We start from the raw sequence: 22,718 nt of genomic DNA, 5'->3' as shown, positions 1-22,718 counted from the left end.
TCTCTGAAGAGATGGAGGGAGGGATGTCGGTCTTTCATCAGTTCTCTGACTGAGGAGGCCTCAGACCTTCAATTCACGAATAGTAGGGTGCTAAAAAACAAACATTGATCATCCCATTAGAGCTCAAACCAAGAGTGTGGACGCAAGAGACGAAAAAGTCCGGATTCCGGGCTTTCAACCGCAATCCACATCACCCTATTAAATGCTCATTCTATTTTCTTCACAGAAAACAAATGGAAAACAAATGGAAGTCTATATATAACTGATGGGGTTTAAGAATTTAAGATTCGAGAGACCGTTTCTATCTACGACCCTCAAAGCATAGACAGCTAGTCCCACGTAAAAGGCTTTACTTAGGATTCGTGGGACCAAAAAAGTGGGCACCCATATTTGAGGGCCCTCTGTCCGTTTACACACACGTTCGCAACAGGCCACTTGGCTTGTCTTTTCGTTGCGTTCTCATTTTCGAATGGCTGGCGACCCCCTTTCACACCTCACCCCAATCAGGATAAAGTATTCGGCTTAGCCAGCTCCCCATCACCGCGCACCGTAGATCTACGGTTCCAACTCTACGCCTTGTTTTGAATATGTATTCCGGAGATCTATGGATATCTCTGCACGCAAGGTGAGCTGACATTAGAAGGGGGAGAGAGTGAGACGAGGAGAAGAACACATGCTCGAGACGGCCTTGCTGGAATTTCGAGGCACAGTTGAATGCGTGCAATTGTATACTGGTCGTTAATTCTTGTGAGAGTACGTTCAAAACCTCATTTAGTTTAACGTACTGCGCAGCTGCAAAAGATCGCGCTGTCGGGGATTGTGTGGGAGCCGTGATGCGAGTTTAGGGACGGCTTGAGAGAGTTTTTTCCTGAGTGTTTTGGTGCTGGAATAATGGGTGTTGAGCTGGTGTCTGTTGTTGTTGGCTGGTAGTGTTTCGTGGGAGGCGAACGGTGGGAGGTGCCTTCATCGTGAGAGTGACTTTGATGAGGAGGAAAGGTTGACAGGTGAAAGGCTTTTAGTGGAATGAGTAGAGGTGGATTGGCTCCGTGGAGATGAATGTGTTGGTGTAATGTTGTGGATAGGAAGGTGAGAGAGAGTGTGCGACTTGACGACGGGAGAACAAGACGAAGAAGAAGAAGAAGAAGAAGAAGAAGCCTGGGAGTGCTGAAGAAGATCAGAGGATTGTTGTGAAACCCTTCCGTGGTGATGGTGAGGGAGTGAAGAGCTGACGATTGGATTTTATCTTTGAGGTGTGGAGCTGGAGAGCTGGTGGAGACGTGGATTGTGATTGTTGATGCGTGCTGCGGCAGGCTGGGGCTGCGACGGTGTTTCTCCCGTGTACGTGAAGTTTGTTATGCTGCTGGGATACGAGAAATTGAAGCGTTCAGTGGGGACCTGAATTAAATACCGCGCTGGATGGCGATCGTAGCTGAAGGTCCTGGCGTGCCTCATTGCTTGTGAGAGTTTCTGATACTGGCGTCTGAAGGAGGTTGATAGGGCTGTGGAGCTGCACACACGTGCGGTACGATAGTGGATGATGACCAGTGCCGGAGCTGTCTGTGCGTCGTCAAAGCACCATTTCTTCTGAAGCAATCTCAAGTGCGGGAATACTATCGTGCTGAAGGTTGAAGTCAAACGTTTACTGAACACTCTGAAATTCTTAGAGTTGAATTGTGAAGACGTTTGGCACAGAATGCACATCCACGCTGTTCACGCGATTTGCGCCAGAAATACTCCTCGTAGCTCAATCAGGAAGGTCCGAAACTCGATGACCTTACAGTTTGCAGCCGAGGCCAGTGACTGCGGATGGCGGATACCAAACCTTGTAGCACCTCTCTTCTAAGGCTCTCCTTTCGCTTTTTTATGAAAGTGCGAAAATCGTGAGATGCTGTCTTCTTCGTTCTTAGTTTCTGAATATAACAGTCGCAAAAACAGCTCGGGAGTATACGACACAGTAATTGAGCCTGTGCTGGATTCCAAACAATTTGCGGAAACTATGAACCGAAAGATGAAAGGCGCAGAGGTACGTAGAGGGAACAGATAGGGATGGAACAAGGAGGCCGAAGCGAATGCCAACGAGTCGAATTTGTTGATACTAGCAAGAGAGAGTTAGCAATTGGTCAAGATTGTGGCGCTCTTTTCATCGGTCACGCACCATTGCGTGTGTTAAGGAACTTCTCATGGTTTGGAGGACTGCGGATACCACGCCGTATAGCACCTCCAATCTATTCACATCAAAATCCCGGCACTTCCCTTAACTACTCCGACGACAACAAGTCTGTGAGGTGCTGCGCTACTTTTTGTAGGTTTCTCGAGTTACATCATACTACCTTGCATCTAGATTTTTTTTTTTTTTTTTTTTTTTTTGTTTTTTTTTTTTGTTTTTTTTTCCATTCAAACGAATACTATCTTTTCGGTTCCCTAAGTTTGTAATTAGAGCACTTGGTCCGCCTGAAATCCCCGACATGCTTTTAAGAGTGTCAATGTCGTCGTATCTTCCATATCTAGATTAGAACTGGATAGAGTTTGTAGCAGGTGAAGGCGCCATGGTCAACCTCAATGCTTTTGGATCTTACGGCTTAAGCTTTTGATTAAATTACAACGAAGTTACTATCTAATAGTTTCATGCATATTTGAACCATTTTTATTATCGGAACTATAAATTTTGTGGAAATCAGTTGACTGGTTGGTTAAGCTTCGCAAGTTTTCTGGGAACGGATGAAGAACCTTGTACATCTTTTAATACTCTTGTTTATCTTCGTTGAGGCAGATTTTGTGTCTAAGATGAAAGGATTGCGGGGGACGTCGTTAGACGGGTCAAGAAGAATCCCGATTGATATTTTATCGGAGGATAAGTTTGAGAATCGCAGCATAGATGGAACAAGTTCTACCCTCAGCATGGAGGGCTTTAGTATGGACCTATTGGGAGATGGAGATGCGAGTTTTAGTCTGAATCACTGTGATGATGCCGCAAGCAGTTCGACGGGTTCTTCACCTTTGGGATGGCCGTTGGGCAGAATGGATAGACCAAATGCAGCTCTTTCACCTTCATCGAACATGCCTAGTGGTAGGAAGAACTTCATGTGGGAAGAAAAGAGGGAAAAAAGAACTACAGAGCTCTCAGGTTTGTCAGCGTCTTTCACTTGAGCACTTGCAAATCCTTAATAAGATTTTTTTTGCGATTTATCTTCACATTCAACAATTTTCAGCATTATTCAAGCATTCTCAAGTCATCAGGGTCTGCTACCAAGCGAGCTTCCTACCGTTGCACATTTGACCAGCCATTTTATTTCAGTTGCGAGTGATTGTTATTTCTGATTACTTTTTGCTTCTACAGAAGTGGAGATGATGAAGGAGAAGTTTGCAAAGCTTCTGCTTGGGGAGGATATGTCTGGTGGGGGAAAAGGTGTTTGCACTGCGTTGGCTATATCGAACTCAATCACGAATTTGTCAGGTACAAATCAACGATCTTACCATTCTTGATCTCTTTGTTAAACAACCTTTCTCCCACCTGGATGGGCATATTGTTGCAGTGTTGATTCTTTGACGACTAGCTTAAAAAAGGCTTCCGCTTCAGCAGCTAATGCCTTAGATTGTGATTGCAGCGTCAGTGTTCGGAGAGTTGTGGAGGTTAGAGCCTCTGTCCATGAAGCGGCGGACCATGTGGAGGCGAGAGATGGATTGGATTCTTTCAGTTAGTGATCATATCGTTGAGCTGGTCCCATCGTGGCAACGATATCCAGATGGAAGCACAATTGAGGTATGCTGCTCTCTTGATCAGGTTTCCTGGCATTCTTTTTATTTCAAAGCGTGCAAAAGTACGTGTCTATATCCCGAAGTCATTCACCGCAATCTTAATTCATAAGATGAACGCGTCAATATATTTCTCTTGCTCCATTCACCATCTGCAGGTGACTTGGATTGTTTTTTCGGACAAGTTAAAAAGGATTCTACATTCTTGAATGCAGATTATGATAAGCACACCTCGATCAGATCTTAGCATCAACTTGCCAGCGCTTAGAAAGCTGGACAACATGTTGCTTGTACGTTCCTTTTTCCTACTGCCTTTCATATATTGCGTGTGCATTTATTTACGGAAATTTTCATTTGATTGGTATGTTTGAGCTGCTCTCTCAGTTCCGAGCATCGGACCTGAAGAATGCTGTAAGTTTCGTGGCTAGACAGCTATTTTTGGTGGTAGCATGGCTCGATTACTCGTTGAGTCGAACGCGACAGTTCGTTTGTCTGCATATCATCCTAGTTGAGTTCATTTCAATCTCTGTTGACATTTTCTATGTATTTCTCAGGATTCGCTTGAAAGCTACCATGAGACGGAATTTTGGTACGTGGACCAGGGGATTTCAGTTTCTGAGGACAGTAGAAACGTGCGGCATTCTATGCAGCGGCAAGAAGATAAATGGTGGCTGCCAACCCCAAATGTGCCTGCTAGGGGTCTTTCAGATTCTTCTAAAAAGTTTCTACACCATCAAAGGCATGCTACAAGTCAAATTCTTAAAGCTGCTATGGCTATCAATGCACAAGTATTAATCGAGATGGAGGCGCCGGAGTGCTACTTTGAGACTCTCCCGAAGGTACTACTTTTAACATCTTCCTCCCTGCCTAGAAAGTAGTCAAGCATGCTGGTATGGTTTCGTATTTTGATCATTTAAGCCGAAGTTTCTCGGGCTTAGATTTTCTGCGCGGTTGCAGTGTCTCTGTACATTGGTAAAGCCACAACGATGTGATAATAGACCAGTCAGTGGCTGAGGTGAAGGTACTGATAAGTTGCAATGTAATTAATTTTCAGAATGGTAGAACTTGCCTTGGTGATGAACTGTACCGGGCAATAGCCTCGGAGCATTTTTCTCCAGACCGACTTGTATCAAACTTAGACGTACACGATGAACACAATATTTTAGAGATGGCGAATCGGTTAGAAGCTGCAGTGGTTGGGTGGCGGCGAAGAAGTCAGACAAATGGAGTGACTCATTTGTCTTCATACGAGAACAAGCTCAACCGCAAAACCTCTTGGAGTAAAATGAAGGACTTAGTTGGCGATGTAGAAAGGAGGGCAGTACTTGCTGAAAGAGCGGAGAGTGTACTCATATGCTTGAAACAACGAGTTCCAGGCATGTCGCAGACCGCTTTAGATGCAAATAAGATCCAGTTCAACAGGGTATGTTCATAACCAGGGCCCGCTCATTTATGCAACGACTGAATGAATATGTTTCTCATTGGGTGCTTTTTTAGCAGCTTTTCATTGTGATTATCTCGAAGAGGGAACGCAGTAACAGTAAATTCAAGGCTCTGTCCAACTGTTGGCTGTTTTGAAACCGATGTGACGTGTGTTTTGTTACATATTCGTTTCTATTAAAGAAATTTCATGCTCGTCATGGAGTACTTGATCTGTTCTAATTTATCTTTTGTTGAAACCGCAGGATGTGGGGCAGTCAATTCTAGAGAGTTACTCGCGTGTACTGGAAAGTCTAGCCTTTAATATCATTGCACGCATTGATGATGTCCTGTATGCGGATGATCTGGTGACGAGGTCATTGCGGCCTCAACTATCCGTAAATCAGGATGGATCACTATCGCATCGTCGAAGTTTCTCAAGTCGAAGAATGAGACATAATGGTTCCGATCGATTCACTTCCTTAAGCACCACATATACGACACCTTCCATCTCGCCCAGCTGTAGCCCTGCGCCGAGTCCTCGTGGTTCAACCCCGAAATCTCCTCACGAGGACGCCAAGGAACAAATTCTAGCGCCTTCTTTTGGCAAAGCACTGTCAGAGTACATGTGTAAATATATACCAGAAGGTGAAGCTTTGTTGGAATCTGAAGGCCCACGTAAATTCTCGCTGGATGATGGGAGGTCGTGGACACATGCAGGACATCTCGAAAATTTAAATGCTCTTCACAGTCCTCCGGGGCGCGACTAGTAGTATATCTTTGTAAGCAACCTTCTTGTACATTATCAATTCTTCACTAATCAGAAGTTGTCACATGCTAGCATAGGGACACACACAGTATGCAACGCTCATCTTTTTCGGGCTTACCCTAGTGAAAACTTCAACAGATTGTTTCTTCTCCGAGGAGAACTCGCAAATACGCATCATGTGTACCCGTAATTTATTACTCGGTTCATTAATCACAAAATTTTCCTTCCGAAAACCCATGTACTTCCTCTAGACGATATAGTAATTCGGTCAAAATTCGTTGTGTACACACACGTAAACTGATCGTAGTTTAAGTTATGACAGAGATGACTTCTTGTGGGAGGGTTCACGACTGGTCACCGTCAAGTAAGATCTTGGACCAAACCATGACTTGTGGCATTTGGACAACACACCTTAGACATTGAAGTACCCGTGCAGCAAATATAAACAAGGGCAGATACAGGAAAGGGACTTCCGCACCAATACGATTGTGTACTAGCCACACCTAAATCAAGCTTAGCCTTATCTTCGGCGAAACGATGATCAGGGCAATACGCGCATCATACATAGTAGTCGAAAGTAACAGTTTCTAGGGTTCTAAGATGGCCCCTAGCGTCTAGACTCTAAACCGCTCAACGCACACGGAAATGCTGTGTTTTTGAAGCTCGTGAATTCTTTCCATGAAAAGTGTATTGGACGGTCACATCCAAGTCACGAGGGTTCTTTTTGTTCTGGGAAACGCTCATTGTGCCCGTCAAAGCCTCACCCTCGCAGATTGCAACACAGCATTTCCGTGTGCGTTGAGCGGTTTAGAGTCTAGACGCTAGGGGCAATCTTAGAACCCTAGTACATAACCGTTTGCTTCCAGTGCGTGGATCGCGCCTTGGGTCCTGCACACGAGCAGAATGTTTCATTCAGTGATATTTATCTCATCAAAGATATCATATATATATATATATATATATATATATATAAATACACGATGTTGCGGGTGGGGCACAATATGAAACCCATCTCCCGAATGTGAGGGTCAACTCAATCAGTGACTAGGAGAGTGGACAGATTACTCACCTGTTGAGAATCCAGTGGGCTTATGGCACTTCGAGAACATAACGTCGAAGTAGGCAACCAAAGCATGAATGAAATCATTCCGGGTAGCCACTACTTTGAAAGGAGCTGAGAAAGAAAGATCCCTGGTGCTCGTCTATGTGTCAAGCATGTTTTCAAAGAGAAGAAAGTAACCCATCCATTCTGAGATAATAATGTCGATTTTTTCAACTGGTAGCTTTATTTCCTCCACCTTTCCTTTCAGAACCGTGATAACTGCATCTCAAGCACACAAAATTTCGTGCCCGCAATTCCAAAGCCACTAAACTCACAAACCGATGCTAATGTATTGTACAGTAAATCTAGACATGATTTCGGGGAACACTGGCTCATTACGTAAACTGTGCTTTACTTTTCAACCAATGGCCATGTATTGCAGTTCTGCAGAGCACCCATTTACCACACTCACCGTCACTGTACCCGTTGGCTTTCACAATCTCTCTTGCAGTATCTGCCATTGTCGAACATTCCACCTGTCACCAACAAGAAGGAGATTGCCTGCACCAGGTGAGCACTAATCAAGCAACTTAGAAAGTATCTAAGTAATTCCTGCACCAGTCTAGGTTCATCACTGTCAAATAATAGAGGTGAGCAACCAGCTCATCGTATCAGAGGGAATGTTTAAGGTTAGTAAGCAACTCACCGCGTATACATGCTTCGCCCCACTCTTGGCGCAGAAGAGAGAGAGAATACCTGTCCCCACTCCAACATCCAGAACTGTTTTGTCTTTACATAAAAAACTATTCTGATAGATAACATTTTGGTACGCCTTTGTTCTCACAGTATCCTTCAACATCTCCTGTGAAATGAAAATACCAATACCGATAACAATTCGACACATTGTTTTAATCATAATGAATACAGTCTTGAAAAACCATTTGACTTCATAATTGAAAATGCACACAGCGCATCGTACACTCTTCAGGATATCCACCCTACCAAATTTAGTCCAACTTTCCATCTCCAGGGTAATATCATACTGACTGACACAAAAGGCAACACCACAAATAATAATCTTTCGTGCATAAAATATCTTTCATGCCACTTGCAAGACTTATATTATTGATAAGAAGCCAAAACTCACTTCATGAATGCCTGCAGAGAACCACCACAGCAACAGGAAAATAAGAATCATTGAAAGGCACAGACAATCGAACCAAAAATTGTCAACATCTACAAGATTGAGTACAAGGGACAGCCCAGGCTCACAGAAAAAACAGGCTCATCAACGACTACTTTCATGCCAAGGATTCAACACATTTGTAGTCAGATCCGCTTAGCAATATCAACTACCTCTCTCAAACCATGTTTTCAATTCTCGATGAGAAGATAAAGAATCAGAGAAAAGCTGAATACTCAAATATCCATGACATAACAGATAGGACAAGAGAAGAATCCAACGCCGCTAAACTTTTTAACTTCCAGAAAACTGCCCGGAAAAAATGTATGACTGACACCACTAACCGAAATGCGCATAGGAATCGAAGTAATAATCCGAACTTGTATGCTCTAACGGCGTGACCACACCCTGATCGCTCTCAATCTGAGCAGTGGCGATTGAAGGCACCGAGATGGCTTTAACGTCCCCCTCCTCTGCAGCCATAGCTTCGACTACATTCCCGTTGGCAACGTTAATGAGCGACGCCCCCTCCTTCACCGCCTTCCCTTTGTTCCGACGTCCCATGAGCCCTGATCAAACACCTTTCTCCTGGAAGAACAACAACAACAAACCTTTGCCACCTCGTTCTCTCTCAAAACTACACCAAAATCGACGTGGCAACTTCGCGTGCGTCCACAAAATAAAATTATACCAATCTAAGCAGGGAGCGGCCTCTGCCAAGGGGTCTAAATTTCGCAACGAGGCCGAGTGTCTCCATCGCTCATGAAACCTAAGCTAATGGTGCAACCACACGCTCGGAAAACTAGGGGGTGCTAGACATGATTACTGGCTAAACCGGTCCTCGGCACCTTCCCCGTTTCGATTCCAGGTTGTAGGCGGTTGAAGTTTCGGCATTGCCGGGATTCCCCGGTCATTATTGCCGACCAATGTTTAGTTAACCTTCGTAGATGTTCACGTTAGAGAACGTGTGTTTATGTAGGACACATCATCTATGTTCTACGTAGATTTAGCATATGTTCCAAAAGTTACTCCTAGGAATACATTTGTTGTTGGCTTTGTGTGTAATTGAATGATTTATTTTTTTATTAATGGACAAAAGCTAAAGCCTTAAATCATCATTGTTTTGTTTTGTTTGGTTTTGTGTTTTGTGTTTTGTGTTTTTTTTTTTCTTTTCTTTTCTTTGTGTATATTTGATTTGAACACAAAATTATGATGAGTGTAAAAGTTTAAAGCTCTTATGTCATCATAGAAAGATTAAAATATTATAATTATCCTTCATTCAATTATATATATATTCATTTACAAAAGTACATCCAAATATATATAAATAATTTAGCATTCTATTCTTATTTTATTTTATATTAGATGTGTGTTGTTAGATTTTTATGCTTTTTATATTTTAAAAATAATTATGAAACTATTAATAGTCATCATTTCAAAAGAAATTTTCTCATTATATTACTTATGGTCTTATCTCTTCTTGTAACTCATAAATTTACACCCTTATCTCAAGTTAAGATGTTTTCTAACATTATTGACTTTCGTGGCTTGCATTCATATATTGTTCTTTACTAAGGTGCTACTAAACTCTAATGTCACTTTAAAGTCCCATTGACCTTTATATTATGTATACTATTTAAAAGAAAAATGCATACTCAATATCTTCTTTTTCTTAAAATGCTTTGTTACATCAACTTGATGTATTAATCATTTAAAGTATACAATTTGATCAGTATAAAACCTCAATCAGAGATTATCATCACTTCATGTTTCGTTAAAATAATAATGCTTAAGAATATTTTAATAAAAAATAATATCCAATTAACATGATGCATTTTAAAAATATTTCATCTAGAATATGCTACTACATTCAATAGAACATGCTACTTCTGTTATTTTTTGAAGTATGGGTGTTTTTTTTGCTACCACATAATCCAACCATATCAAACGTATACACAACACTCAAAATGTTGACCCATAGTGATGATAAACCATATTTAAGTAGCTGAAACAAAAAACATTTAAGTGACAATGGATTGACCAGTATTATATTCACGGAAATTATGATACAGTTTTGTCCTCTACAAGTAATCCATTCATGCATGCATTGTTTAAATACTAACTCCAACGGTACAGTACCCACAACTTGTTGATAAACTATTGAATGCTTGAAATATGTTCAGTTGCATCATCCATTGATATCACATTACTTTACAAGAGCTTCTTTTCAGCAAATAAGCATCATTGTCACACAAGTGTCCAACAAGTAAAAGCATTCAGAAATGTATTCAGCATGCCTCCGAGATATCATAAAACCAGCTCAATCCATAACTCTCCATTGATTTTTTTTGAAGAACTGGGATAAGAATCTCTCTCCGAACTGTTAACTGTTTCAACAAGACGCAGGAGCTCTTGTAGCAACTTGTATAAAACACGCTGCATCGTTCTCAGTTTACAATCTATCTGCCTCAATCTCTCACAAGACATGCTTTCTTGAAGCTTAAGATTGAACCTTCACCAACCTCACAGCAGACTCTGTGTCCATAGAGTCGAAGTATAAACCATATCAAAGTGGCTAATATGCTTCTGCAATTAATCAGACTGCTTGATCAGTCGCAATTGAGCTAGTAGCACCAGGCCTTGAGCATCAATGGCGTCATTGACAGCAAATCACTTGAGCATACAGGAGATTGTAGATACCATGAGCTCATCTTACAAGAGTTAAGTTAATCCGAGGTTTACTACACACGCATGGATTGCTATAACTTGCTTACCAAGTGGTTTAGAATCGCGTCATTTAATGTCCTCTTTATGTACAGCAACCGTGGTGCACTTCGTATGGGCATCCCGAGTAACGTCGAGATCTGGTCAAGACAGTTGGTCTATTGTGGATGGGGGCGGCGTGAAGAAACAGGCCGATGATCATCATCATTGAGCGTCAAACACGTTTGCAGTTCTGGGTGGACTGTCTTTGAGAGCTGCAGCGAGCCAATCCAGTCCTTCACGGAGCCCCTCACCCGTGGTGGTAGTGCAAGGTTGCACGTGCCATTCCCTCTGTTTCAATCGGTTCAGATGGAGCTTGTCTGTGACCTCCTTGGCTGTCAAAACTTTAGCCAAGTCTTGCTTGTTTGCAAAAACCAGAAGCTTTGCTTCGGTGAGTTCGGAGTTATTCAGCAGCTTGTGAAGCTCATCTCTGGCTTCTGAAATTCGATCCTTGTCATTACTGTCGACCACGAAGATTAAACCCTGCACATGCGCCAAGAATCGAATCACCTGAAGGCTAAAAACTTGGACTTGTACGCACACGTCTTGGCCTGAGAATCCCAATTGTGGAAGGCGTTTTGAAGAATTTCAAACTGAGTCGAAGTTTTAATTCGTCCAAGCCAACGACAATAAAATCGTCGACTGTGCAAAGATGTTACAATGGAAACAGAAGAAATAATAAGCATGCTCCATAAAGCTACTTTTGAGCATGAATCAGTAACCAAGCACGAAACAGCACCACCAAGTCGAGAAAGGCGTCTGCACATGGATGAGCAGCTGACCTGGGTGCCATCGAAATAATAGCGCCAGAGAGTCCGAATCTTGTCCTGACCTCCCACATCCCACACAGTAAAGCTCACGTTCTGGTATTTGATTGATTCCACGTTGAGCCCAATTGTGGGTATCGTCGTCACCAGCTCACCCATTTTCAGCTTGTACAAAATTGTCGTCTTCCCTGCGTACCAAATGTCATGCAAAACCCGTCAACAATGAACGACATCAACCGTCAAACTTGCAGACTAAGGATGTCTAAGCCCACAGGCCGCGCAAGTTTCCGGCGCTACTTTTAGCATTGGAATGATTGCTTTCATATGTTGTGCAAAATGATGTGGTCGTAATACATGTATTGCGGAGGGTATTCACGAGGCTCAGGAAGAAAGATTCCTCACCTGCATTATCAAGGCCGACCATAAGAATTCCGTAGTCCTTCGTCCCCCAAGAAATTGTGGACAGCAGCTTCCCCAAAAAATGCCCCATGACTGCTCTTCGTTGAACTCTTTCTTAACTTTTATTAAAGAATTTATCCCCTTCACGAACTGTATCACGTAATCCCGTCAGATCATTATTGGGAAATCGAACAAAACTAGGACTGGACTTGGCAAGAAAATAGACAGCTGAGTAAATGTTGGAAAAGAGTCAAAGCGCGAATTCTAGTGCTAAATCTGTAATAGCAAATGTCGGAAAAAAGACAGTTGCATGTAGATGTGCGACCGCTTAATTAAATAACCGACTCAATTGAAGCGTTTGCAACTAATATCCAAGGCCAAGGTCGAGGCAGAAGTCAGACACGAATAACCACAAGAAGACGATCCCGAAAAGACCCCAAAGAGCAGAACTTGCATCTAGGGAGCGCAATTGCAATTTGATAGCAACGAACGATTGTGTTGACTGACAAAACAATACACTTGACTGAAATTAATCTGCTCGTGGATCGTTAAGAATACCAATTACATAGCAAAGTCATAATTACGTACAATTTGATACACGCACACAAAACTCTTGCATATAGCCAGACAAGAAGCACCCAATTCATTACCAGACAATCTCTTTCTGACACAAACTGCAATGACGGCAGTGATCCACCCGTCTCAACGCATCGCTAAAAGAGCGTAAGCATGAAAACTACATCGTTAGTCGTCCTCAACAAACTAGAGTTCTCACAACCCCTCACAAGTTAAACAACAACAACCTAATGACGCACTGCATCCTCACAATTCTAAGAAAATTCACAATCCACACAGCACCAACAAAACCCTCCACATTGTCCCGACACCCCGACACATTCCAGGAATCCCAACGGACACAAAGCCCCCGAGATCCTCACCCGAGAAGATCGCACCTCTCCACGCAACTAACACTAATTCACCTGGCTAAGGGTGTCCAGTTCTAAACTCCAAATCCGCAAGAGCACCTTCGAGTGAAATAACCAATTGGGCAACAGAGAAGCTTCGGAATGCGCCTGGAAACGGAGCATCTGCGCACGAACTCTGACAAGACGTGGATGACACTCCAAGACTCCTCCTCCTCCCTTTTCTTCCTCTTCCTGCTCATTTCTCTACAAAACCTCCATCACCTTACGCTCGTAACAAGACCTACCGACTGTGCTGACAAAGACCCACTGCCCATCGTGTGCACGAATTGCGTCACATGAGACACAATTGACCAAAAGTCACGCGTACCCATTCCTCGGTGCTACAAATTTGACCGAATTGCGTCGAAGAAATCCACTGATCCCCTTGGATTGTGGGTGGGTCGAAGGCATGTCGACGAACGCCGCGCTTCCATCCGCGAGGGTGGCCTCATTCCTTCCTTCCTTCCTGCGGCGCGGGTCTGGGGTTGCACGGGTCGAATCAGGCCCCACCCAGCCCGCTCACCCGCGCCATCTGCCCCTGTCGTTAGAAGCCATTCTTGTCAGCCTTTTTACGAGCCCGTGCCCGCGCCCGTGCCTTTTGGCCCCACCACCCCTATTGCCGTCGTCACGGTCTTGGGTCCATCTCACTTTTAAGTATGCATCCTCCATGCTTGTGCAATGGATGCAGTTGGAGAGACAAAAATGATGTGTGTTTTTGTTTTTGTAGTTTGTAACTTTGGAATTGTAGTTTCCATGGATATAAATCAATTTTTATATTTTTAACTTATTTTTTATCTCAAAATTTGGATTCTTTACTGTTCTAATTGGAACTTTCTTTGTAAACGAGAAGATTGGAGATTGAGTAGTTTAGATATGTGTATTAGATGAACAAAGCACCACTAAGAAGTCTAGCATTTAACATATTGTAAGTCGAATCTTCAAGACAATATTTGTATACATGGATTAAGTTGACAATAAATTCTTTGCACTAATAGTTGGAATTAATACAAAGCATTCAAGCTATATAGTTGCTTCTCTTCTTTGAATAAGTATTGTTAATCTAGAATTTTAATTTTAGAAATAAATATGACATTTTAATTTTTTTATAAGAGTGTATTTAAAATTTAATTGTGATTTTTTTTTTCAAAAAAAACATCTTACTTACATGTTAATTTTTTAAAAATCCAAATCATGACTTGAATAATGGTGCATTACTATGTGAATAATTTTTATATGGAATATTCATGGATTTAAAAAAATTATATCTTTATTTAAAGGCCTTTATGCTTAAAATTTCTAAATTCAACTATCAATGATTTCTTTGATAATAACTTCATATTTATATTTAATCCTTATATGTGATTGCACTATAATGCAAGAATTTTCATATTGATGTTATTGTTGTTTGTAGATTTTACCTTCAAGGATATTTATATAAGAATAATTGCACATAATAAAATATTTATATTATTTTAAAATTACTATTGGATCATTAGAAAAAAAAGATATATTTTGATTTTTAAAATATTAATCCAAAAAATTATCATTGTGCTAATAATTTATTAATTTTTATTTTTATTTTTAAAAACACATTGTTCAAATTTTTTTTTACAATTAAAATAGATTATGCCAATTTCAACTTTAAAGTAGCTTTATATTATTGTTGAGGTAAGAATTTGAAACGTAGATGATGCAAGTTCTCTAAATAAATACATATATTTATTCACCTTGGTACAACAACTTAACTTAAAACAACATGCTAAAATACTAACCTATTTTATATACTACTATGAATTTTTTTTTTTTAAGTCTACTAGCCTTTTAAGTTAGAACATCTCTTAATTTAAAAAGAATGTCAATATAGTTTGTCTATCCATTTGTTCTGATTGAAGTTGCTTCATTAATTTCAATCCACATCTTCAAGTAATTAATATTATTATTTCTAATCAAATAAAATAAAAAAATCTGTAATTAAACTTGTACTTTTTCACCACATTTCAAAACAACCAAATATACAAGTTAACAAGAATCTCAACTAAAAGATTAAAAGCACTTGCAAACATTTGCTTGTATCAACACTAAACTAAGTTTTGTAGAATCAAAGAATATTCATATGAGAAAAAAATTATCTAATATTTTTTTTAAATATATAAATAAATAATTTAAATAAAGAATAAGTGTTTTTTTAAAATAATAAGTTTTAAACAAATTAAAGAAAACCATCAATAAAACTCCATTATTACTTCAAAAAAATAACGTTTCACTAAGTTAAAGTAAAAAAAGGTATTTTTAGTATATATATATATATATATATATATATATATATGTGTGTGTGTCATATCAAAATTATTAAATACAAAATTCCTATTACATTTGATTTTTTGATAAAGTCACTTTTAAAAGTTAAAAATGTATTAAATGTAATAATTATATTATTATGACTAAATTATGATAAAATAAAGTCATTATTGATATATAATCAAAATAAGAATTGCATTAATTTTTATAAATACATACATATATCAAAAATAAATGGCTCATGCTATAAGCACACTCCAAGTTGTTATATATATACACTTATTATATCCATACATACACCAAAGGCTTCTGATTAGCTCATCCAAATTCCTTTTTTTCTTATCTTGGCTCGAGTCATAGTTCTCCTCCTTCTCTTCTTTGATTCATTGCAAGTCTTAGCTTTCTTCTCTCTTTCTTAAATTAGCATAGATCTTGGTTCCCACTTTTTTTTTTATTCCAATATGAGTCTTGATTTTTTTTCCTAATAAAGAAGAGATGGAAGAATAAATTGAGACTTGTACCAAAAAAAAGAAGAAATGGCAAAAGGAACTAAGCCTTGTATTGAGAGAAGAAAGAAAAGAAGAGAGGCTAAGACTTGTGTTAAAGCAAAAGAAGAAAGAAAGAGAATAGAACCAATGCTAGAATAAGAAAAAGAAAGAAAAAAACTAAAATCCATATTGAGAGAAAAAAAAATGAATTTAGATAAGTTGATTAGAAATCTTGAATGTATGAAAATATATAATGTAATGAATATATATATATATATATATATATATATATATATATGTCAATAATTATTTAGATTATATTAATAAATATAAATAAATAAAAATAGAAAAATTTGATAATATCTTGTAGAAAATATTTTTAGAAGCTTCATAGATGTGGCTTTGATTTTACATGTTTTATTAGTTGATTGATAGGTTAGAAACTTGGCTAAAAAATTAGCAACTTATTACACGTATTGATAGCATGTGGTAAAAGCTAACCATATAGTGCACATATAAAAAACTTACTTTATAAGTTAAGGCATGTATCTTACAAGCTAGACAAGTATAAGAGGTCTTATAAAACATCACCACATAGCTTCTAGTTAGATGGTATATATGGATATAAAAGAAAGGCATTCTTCACTCTTGTTAATGCTTTTTTAATCTTTAGACTTTTTTCAAGACTTTTTAATTTTTTTATCTTTGAAAATAGTTATTTCAATTTCAATACTATATTAATCTTGAGTTTTTATTTATTTAAAATTTATTTTCTTGACAATTGCCAAGAATGCTAATTCATTGTTTTTGTTTTGTTTTAGAAGTGAGTGGATCACCCTACTTCTATTGTTGAGTTTTGAAGGTTTTAGACTATCCATTACTAAATTGATATTTAGTTTTAATTTTTTTTTCTTAAAATGAGATGATTATCTTTCTTTGTGGGAATTTTTATTTGATATTAAAGATTACAAATTACCTTCTTCTAATTGATTTTTAGATTTGTTTGAATTATCTTTAAAAGAAAAAATTATCGATGCTATTATTTTAAAATTTGAAAATAAATTTGTAACTATTTCAAATATTTATATGCTTGTTAACAATCTTGCATTGAAAATTTCATGTATTTTTAATATCAACCATGGAGATAATATTCCTATGCATGTAGAAGAAGTTAATAATAAAATTCAAATTCTATTCGAAGAAGTTGTGCTATTGAATGAAGCAAGTAGATCGAATTCACAACTAAATCCAATAAATCTTGCTACTACAAGTATGAGAAAAGCAAGTATAAGTATGCCAAAGAAGTTTGATGGAATAAAATCAAAATTTCAAGGATTTTTATAACAAGTGAAGTTCTATCCAAAGTTTTGTCTTTTCCAATACCATGATGGATTTACTCAAGTTGGATTCATAGATGCACTTCCATCTAGGAGTATTTTTTTTTAGTTGCATCTTTGAATAAAAAGAATTTAAAACTATTCTATACTTTGAATTTATCCTTGAAATAGTTTACAATCATATTTGAAGAAAGTAATTGAAAAAATGTAATAGATATTAAACTCATATTTTTATGAAAAAAATCAAATTTATCCATTCTATATGTTATTGAATTCCAAAATCTTCTTTGTGATATAGATTGGAATGACAAAATTCTTATAAATCAATTTTGATATGAATTGAAAGATAATATCAAAGATTTATTGTTGATAATGTTAAAAGTAGATTTATTACAACAATACATTAATCAAGCTATTCCATGCAATAATTAACTTTTTGAAAGATATAAAAAATAGTGGTTTAGTTGAAATAATATAAGTCAAGTTATGTTAATACTTATTAAGTTTTTTGAAGTTTATTCATTAAAGTCAAAATCTATAAAAATTAATATTATATATTTTAAAATTTTTATTAAATATTTTTTTTTAACATTATTAATAAGATTTATACTTATATTGTAGAGCATCCAAGTAAATTTCTCAACATTGTCTAAAAAAATAATATAATTACAAAATAAAAATTATGATTGTCAAAGACAACAATATATCAAAAATCAAGTTTTTCCAATTACCATAGAGACTGTGTGGTTGAAACCTTATACAATATTTAATAAAGGTCATATTCTCTTCTTAGATTCATTATCTTATTTTATAATAATAAAAAATTTATGACCAAAAAATCACAATTTTTTTGAATTATTAGATTCAAGAGCCTCATCTTATTTTATAAATAAAGATTTTTTAAAAAATATATATATATCTTTAGTTTAAAAAATCAAATCCATACATATAGAAGTAATAGATGGTTGTTTGTTCTCTTTTGGAGATGTCATTCATAATTTATTTTTTTTTAGATTTAACAACTAATAGTCATAATAGCTTTGTAATATTTAATGTAATTAAATCTATATGCAACTTAGTTATTTTAGGATTATTATGATTAAAAAAATATAACTCTCAAATACATTGAATTTCTTATAATCTTTATTTTTTGTAGTTTAATTTCAGATTTTGTTAGTCAAGTAGAAATCCATAAGTCCAATACAACTAAAGCCTTATTGGTAGGTATAAAGGCTTTCATACATACTACAAAAAAAATTCACCTTTTGTTATATATGCCATACTTATTTTTAATAGTAGAAAAAATACAAGTGGCATTTCAAGTCAATATTAAGATTATCAAGTTACTTTTGAGACAAAAAATACAAATATCTTTCTAAAGCATTGTCCATTTTGTACTTCAATTGATCTTTAAGAAGGAGCTTAATTGCCATTTAGACCAATCTATTGCTTATAATAAAACAATTTGGTTGCACTCAAAGAATATATTGATAAGAATTTGGCTAAGAATTTTATATGCCATTAAAATTTTTCAATAAAAGGTCTTATCTTATTTGTGAAGAAAAAAAACAAATCATTACAGATGTGAGTGGACTATCAAGGACTCAATAAAATCACCATATAGAATAAGTATCCTTTTACTTTGATCTTAAAAATTCTTGATTAATTCAATAAAACAAAGATCTATACAAAAATAGATCTATAAAGAATATATAATTTGATATACATTTTAAAAAAGAGATGAATAGAAGATTGTGTTTCAAACTAGATATAGATATTTCAAATATGATGTCATGTTTTTTGGACTCACAAATGTACCAACCACTTTTCAACATCTTATTAATGATATTTTTTTGTAAGTTTCTTAATGATATTAGTATATATTATCTAAATAATATTTTAATCTATTCTAAAAATATTAAAAAATATAAATTTTATATTTGTTATATAGTATAAAAATTAAAAATTGTAGAATTATATGTCAAGATAGAAAAGTGTGTATTTTATATTACTCAAGTTGATTTCTTAGGATACATCATTCCAAATGACTGCTTTGTATTAGATTCTAAGAAGACACAAACTATCATAGATTTAAAGATTCTAAGAACGTTAAAAGATGTGTAATTTTTTTTGAGATTTATTAATTATTATTAAATCTTCATTAAGAAATTCTCTCAAATTATACCTTGACCTACACAATTGACTTATAACAAACTTGAGTAGAGCAAAGAAGTTGAAGCATCTTTTAAAGCTTTGAAGATAATTTTTATTTTTGCACCAATCTTATATTATATTAACTTCTTTCAAGGTATTTTTTTATAGAAATAGATAGATTGAACTTTGTCTTAGATGTAATATTGTTACAAATAGGAGCAAATGATAAATTCCATCTAATTTCTTTCTATTTTAAGAAAATTTTAATAACAAAGAAGAATTATGAAATTTATAATAAATAATTTTTTATAATTAAGAATTTATTTTAAAAATGGTGTCATTACTTAAAAGACACTTTTAGTCCAATTATCATATATATTGATTATAAGAACCTCAATTATTTCATGTTAGCACATGTTTTGAGTTATTGCCAAGTTTGTTGGAGCATATCTTTATTAAAATATGATTTTAATATTATTTATCAATTGAAAAAAAAAGTTTATCAAATGCCTTTTTCAAACGTTTTTATCTTGTTCTCTCAAAAAGAAATACATCTTTTGACCAACAAAGAGTAATCATCCTAAAACCAAAGAAATTTCATCTTTAAACAATAAAATTAACATTGATTTTTGATTCAATTTTTTTCAAGTAAGTTCAATTAAATATGTCTTGTAATGCTCTTATTTATGATATTAAGCATAATTCTTTTAAGTCTCATGATACTTCCAAATTTAGGTTTAAAAATAAACTAATCTATTTTAAAAATTACTTATATGTTCTAAAAGGTGAAATAAAATTATATGTTTTTTAAGCTCGTTATGACTTCTTTGCAGCCACACATTTTTTATTCAACAAGATTTTAGAACTAAAATCTAGAATTTTTTAGTGGCCTCAAATGTAATAAGCAATCAAAGACTTTGTAAAATCATATGACATTTATTCAAGATAAAAAATTCTTTGTCATCGACCTTACAAAAATTTTCAACCATTATTGATTTTATAACAATCATAGTATTTTGTTTTTGTAGAATTTATGACAAATCTTTTAACCTTAGATTCTTATGATTTTATATTTGTGATAGTAGATTTTTTCACTAAGATGACATATCTTGTATTTTGTATAATATCTATCATAAGTGAAGCAACAACTAAATATTTTTCTTGACAAAATTTATTATTATCATAGATTGTTAAAAAATATTATATTAGATATAGAGATTCAATTTATAGTAAGATTTTAGAGAATTCTTGTAAAGATTCTAAAGGTAGATATAAAACTATTTTCAACTATCTATTCTCAAATCAATGGACAAACAAAGAAGGTGAATCAAGTTTTGAAGGAGTATTTGAGGTATACCATCAATTACCAATAAGATGATTATACAACTCTTTTGTCATTAGAAAAATTTATTCATAATAATGTGGTACATTTGTCTACTCAATAAACACTTTTTTTTATTAATTATGATTATTATCCACAACTTGATACTTTTGACTTTTCAAAAGTTGATAATTGTGATGCAAAAGATTTGGAAAATTATTTATTGAAGCTACATACAATAATAAAGGCACAACTAAAATGAGCTCAAGACCAATAAAAGATCAACTTAGATGCCTATTGCAATGAACAATCTCAATTCTATGTGGGAAATAAGATAAAATTATTTTATTATAATATCAAGACTATTTATTGTAATATATATATATATATATATATATATATATATATAGATGGGAAGATACAATAAGTTTGATATCATAACCTCGGAAGAGACTTTCAATATTTGATGACTTTATTGGAAGTAGAAACAATTCTTGATGGTGTTACAAATATTTTGTTTGAAGAAAGATATAAAGGCCTAAAAAATGATTAAATATCAAAGTGATATTTTTACCTTGAAATAACATATTATTAATAGCTGAAAGGACCTATCATCTACCTTCAAAGGAAATAAAGATAAAAATATGTAGTAAATACAATTTGTTGTATTTTAAACTTCATCGATATATGATCACTATTCCTCATGGAATTTATTTCTAAAAGGAGAGAAAATATCATAGACATATGTATTTAATCCAAAAATTATTTAGATAATATTAATAGATAGAAGTAAATAAAAATAGATAAATTTAATAATATCTTATACAAAAAAACTTTAGAAGTTTTATAGATGTGGCTTTGGCTTTGTACGTGTTTGTAGTTGATTAGTAGGTTAGAAATTTGGCCAATAATTTAATAACTTGTTACATGTATTGAAAGGTTGCAGTATAAGTTAACTTTGTGGCAATCTTATAGAATGTCACCACATAGCTCCTAATTATATAATATATATGGAAGTAAAAGTGAAATCTTCTTTATGCTTGTCAATGCCTTTTTAGTCTTTAATCTTATTTCAAGACTTTTTAGTCTAATCGTCTTTGGTAATAGTTATTCCAATTTCAATACTATAATAATTTTGAGTAAATATTTGTTCTTTTTAAGTGACATAAGAGTGTATTAAGTTATTATTTGTTTAAAATTCATATCTTTGGTATATAATAGGTATGCATATTTTAACTTGAGGTGTGCATGTAGCTTGAGCCAAAAAAAATAGTCGCATTCAAAGACACATACATATATTTTTGGCTATTACTTTAAGACATTGGATGCAAAAGTAAGAAACATTAAGCACATGAAATCTAAGACTATGAACAATGTTTATTGAAATTTGAAATAAAAACTTTATATAATTAAGTTTCACAAGGGATTGCAAAATAACTTGCTTCAATTCATAGTCTTTGTTGCTCATGCTTTTGAAAATGAGGGAATCAAACAAATAATGACCTTTAAGTGACACTATGAATTCAAAGTAATTGTGTATCATACATGTAACTATAGATTGTAAAATGTAATTATATTATTTAGGTAAGTTTTAAAAAATATAATTGATTTTTATTTTTGTGCATATATATATATATATAATTATAAGTTTAATCTTCTTATTCCAATAATCTTAAAATTATTATTAAATATTTTATTAATTTTTTATTGAATAAATATTTTTAAATAATATTAAATTGAATATAACATAAAATCCGATTGACAAACTATGTCATTTCAAAAAATATTCTACTATACTTTTTGATTTATAAAAAACAAAAACGAAAAAAAAATATTATCAAATCTTTAAAATCAAAATACATCAAATTAAAGTTTTAAAAGATCAAATTTTATTTTTTTAAGTAGTGGCTTGATTATAAACAAATATGTCATTTTAATATTTTGATTTATATAAAATGGATATTTAGTTTTTTTGAGAAATTAACTATTATGTATCTCTATTTTTAAAATTTTAAAATAAAATAAACACTAACAAAAAATAAAAATATGAATGAGTGTAT

The 22,718-nt window shown here is 34.9% G+C and overlaps 3 protein-coding genes, 1 long non-coding RNA gene and 1 pseudogene across 14 annotated transcripts; 1 reads left to right on the top strand and 4 right to left on the bottom strand.

The window, feature by feature from the left end:
* Window positions 1-676: 676 nt before the first annotated feature.
* LOC112285730 (rop guanine nucleotide exchange factor 7) lies at window positions 677-6,174 on the top strand. Of its 2 annotated transcripts, none has more exons than XM_024526789.3 (8): window positions 677-2,302; window positions 2,771-3,124; window positions 3,338-3,454; window positions 3,606-3,760; window positions 3,969-4,043; window positions 4,308-4,592; window positions 4,808-5,176; window positions 5,439-6,174. In XM_024526789.3, the coding sequence occupies exons 1-8, from the start codon at window positions 2,047-2,049 to the stop codon at window positions 5,940-5,942; spliced, it is 2,115 nt and encodes a 704-aa protein (XP_024382557.1). In that variant the 5' UTR covers window positions 677-2,046; the 3' UTR covers window positions 5,943-6,174. The 2 variants fall into 2 exon arrangements, with proteins under 2 accessions (XP_024382557.1, XP_024382577.1); XM_024526809.3 differs by having other exon boundaries at window positions 772-2,285.
* Window positions 6,175-6,668: 494 nt separating this feature from the next.
* LOC112285736 (protein arginine N-methyltransferase 1.1 pseudogene) lies at window positions 6,669-7,379 on the bottom strand (annotated as a pseudogene). The gene is made up of 3 exons (XR_016502100.1): window positions 7,323-7,379; window positions 7,011-7,143; window positions 6,669-6,829 (listed from the first exon to the last, which is right to left on the bottom strand). The product of XR_016502100.1 is annotated as a protein arginine N-methyltransferase 1.1 pseudogene (transcript).
* On the bottom strand, window positions 7,205-8,007 carry LOC149989961 (protein arginine N-methyltransferase 1.1-like). 2 transcript variants are annotated; one of them, XM_090254738.1, is made up of 2 exons: window positions 7,690-8,007; window positions 7,205-7,519 (listed from the first exon to the last, which is right to left on the bottom strand). In XM_090254738.1, the coding sequence occupies exons 1-2, from the start codon at window positions 8,005-8,007 to the stop codon at window positions 7,379-7,381; spliced, it is 459 nt and encodes a 152-aa protein (XP_090110864.1). In that variant the 3' UTR covers window positions 7,205-7,378. The 2 variants fall into 2 exon arrangements, with proteins under 2 accessions (XP_090110864.1, XP_090110867.1); XM_090254741.1 differs by having other exon boundaries at window positions 7,379-7,544.
* Window positions 8,000-8,876, bottom strand: LOC149989960 (uncharacterized). Its single transcript, XR_016505765.1, has 2 exons — window positions 8,511-8,876; window positions 8,000-8,141 (listed from the first exon to the last, which is right to left on the bottom strand). It is a non-coding gene; the product is annotated as an uncharacterized LOC149989960 (long non-coding RNA).
* Window positions 8,877-10,473: 1,597 nt separating this feature from the next.
* On the bottom strand, window positions 10,474-13,490 carry LOC112290117 (ADP-ribosylation factor). Of its 8 annotated transcripts, none has more exons than XR_016505759.1 (5): window positions 13,034-13,426; window positions 12,099-12,245; window positions 11,712-11,884; window positions 10,941-11,412; window positions 10,474-10,752 (listed from the first exon to the last, which is right to left on the bottom strand). XR_016505759.1 is itself a non-coding variant. In XM_024536118.3 (4 exons), the coding sequence occupies exons 2-4, from the start codon at window positions 12,184-12,186 to the stop codon at window positions 11,095-11,097; spliced, it is 579 nt and encodes a 192-aa protein (XP_024391886.1). In that variant the 5' UTR covers window positions 12,187-12,245; window positions 13,389-13,490; the 3' UTR covers window positions 10,474-11,094. The 8 variants fall into 8 exon arrangements, 5 of the variants coding, with proteins under 5 accessions (XP_024391886.1, XP_024391858.1, XP_024391877.1 ...); XR_016505760.1 differs by having other exon boundaries at window positions 13,076-13,423; XR_016505762.1 differs by lacking the exon at window positions 13,034-13,426 and adding an exon at window positions 12,746-12,883.
* Window positions 13,491-22,718: the final 9,228 nt, after the last annotated feature.

Source organism: Physcomitrium patens, chromosome 1 (genome assembly GCF_059467195.1).
Source record: "Physcomitrium patens ecotype Gransden chromosome 1, ASM5946719v1, whole genome shotgun sequence".
NCBI classification, from domain to species: domain Eukaryota; kingdom Viridiplantae; phylum Streptophyta; class Bryopsida; order Funariales; family Funariaceae; genus Physcomitrium; species Physcomitrium patens.
Note: the sequence above shows the minus strand (reverse complement) of the source record. Positions and strands in the feature narration are given on the sequence as shown.

Excerpts from the sequence above, each read along its gene's own strand:
- LOC112285730 (XM_024526789.3), top strand. The coding sequence starts at position 2,047 with ATGGAACAAGGAGGCCGAAGCGAATGCCAACGAGTCGAATTTGTTGAT. Across the intron at positions 3,125-3,337 it reads AAGAACTACAGAGCTCTCAG|AAGTGGAGATGATGAAGGAG; the intron begins GTTTGTCAGCGT and ends TTGCTTCTACAG. Across the intron at positions 4,044-4,307 it reads AGCTGGACAACATGTTGCTT|GATTCGCTTGAAAGCTACCA; the intron begins GTACGTTCCTTT and ends TGTATTTCTCAG.
- LOC149989961 (XM_090254738.1), bottom strand. The coding sequence starts at position 8,007 with ATGGAAAGTTGGACTAAATTTGGTAGGGTGGATATCCTGAAGAGTGTA. Across the intron at positions 7,520-7,689 it reads GGGCGAAGCATGTATACGCG|GTGGAATGTTCGACAATGGC; the intron begins GTGAGTTGCTTA and ends TGTTGGTGACAG.
- LOC112290117 (XM_024536118.3), bottom strand. The coding sequence starts at position 12,186 with ATGGGGCATTTTTTGGGGAAGCTGCTGTCCACAATTTCTTGGGGGACG. Across the intron at positions 11,885-12,098 it reads GGTCGGCCTTGATAATGCAG|GGAAGACGACAATTTTGTAC; the intron begins GTGAGGAATCTT and ends TTTGGTACGCAG. Across the intron at positions 11,413-11,711 it reads ATTATTTCGATGGCACCCAG|GGTTTAATCTTCGTGGTCGA; the intron begins GTCAGCTGCTCA and ends GCGCATGTGCAG.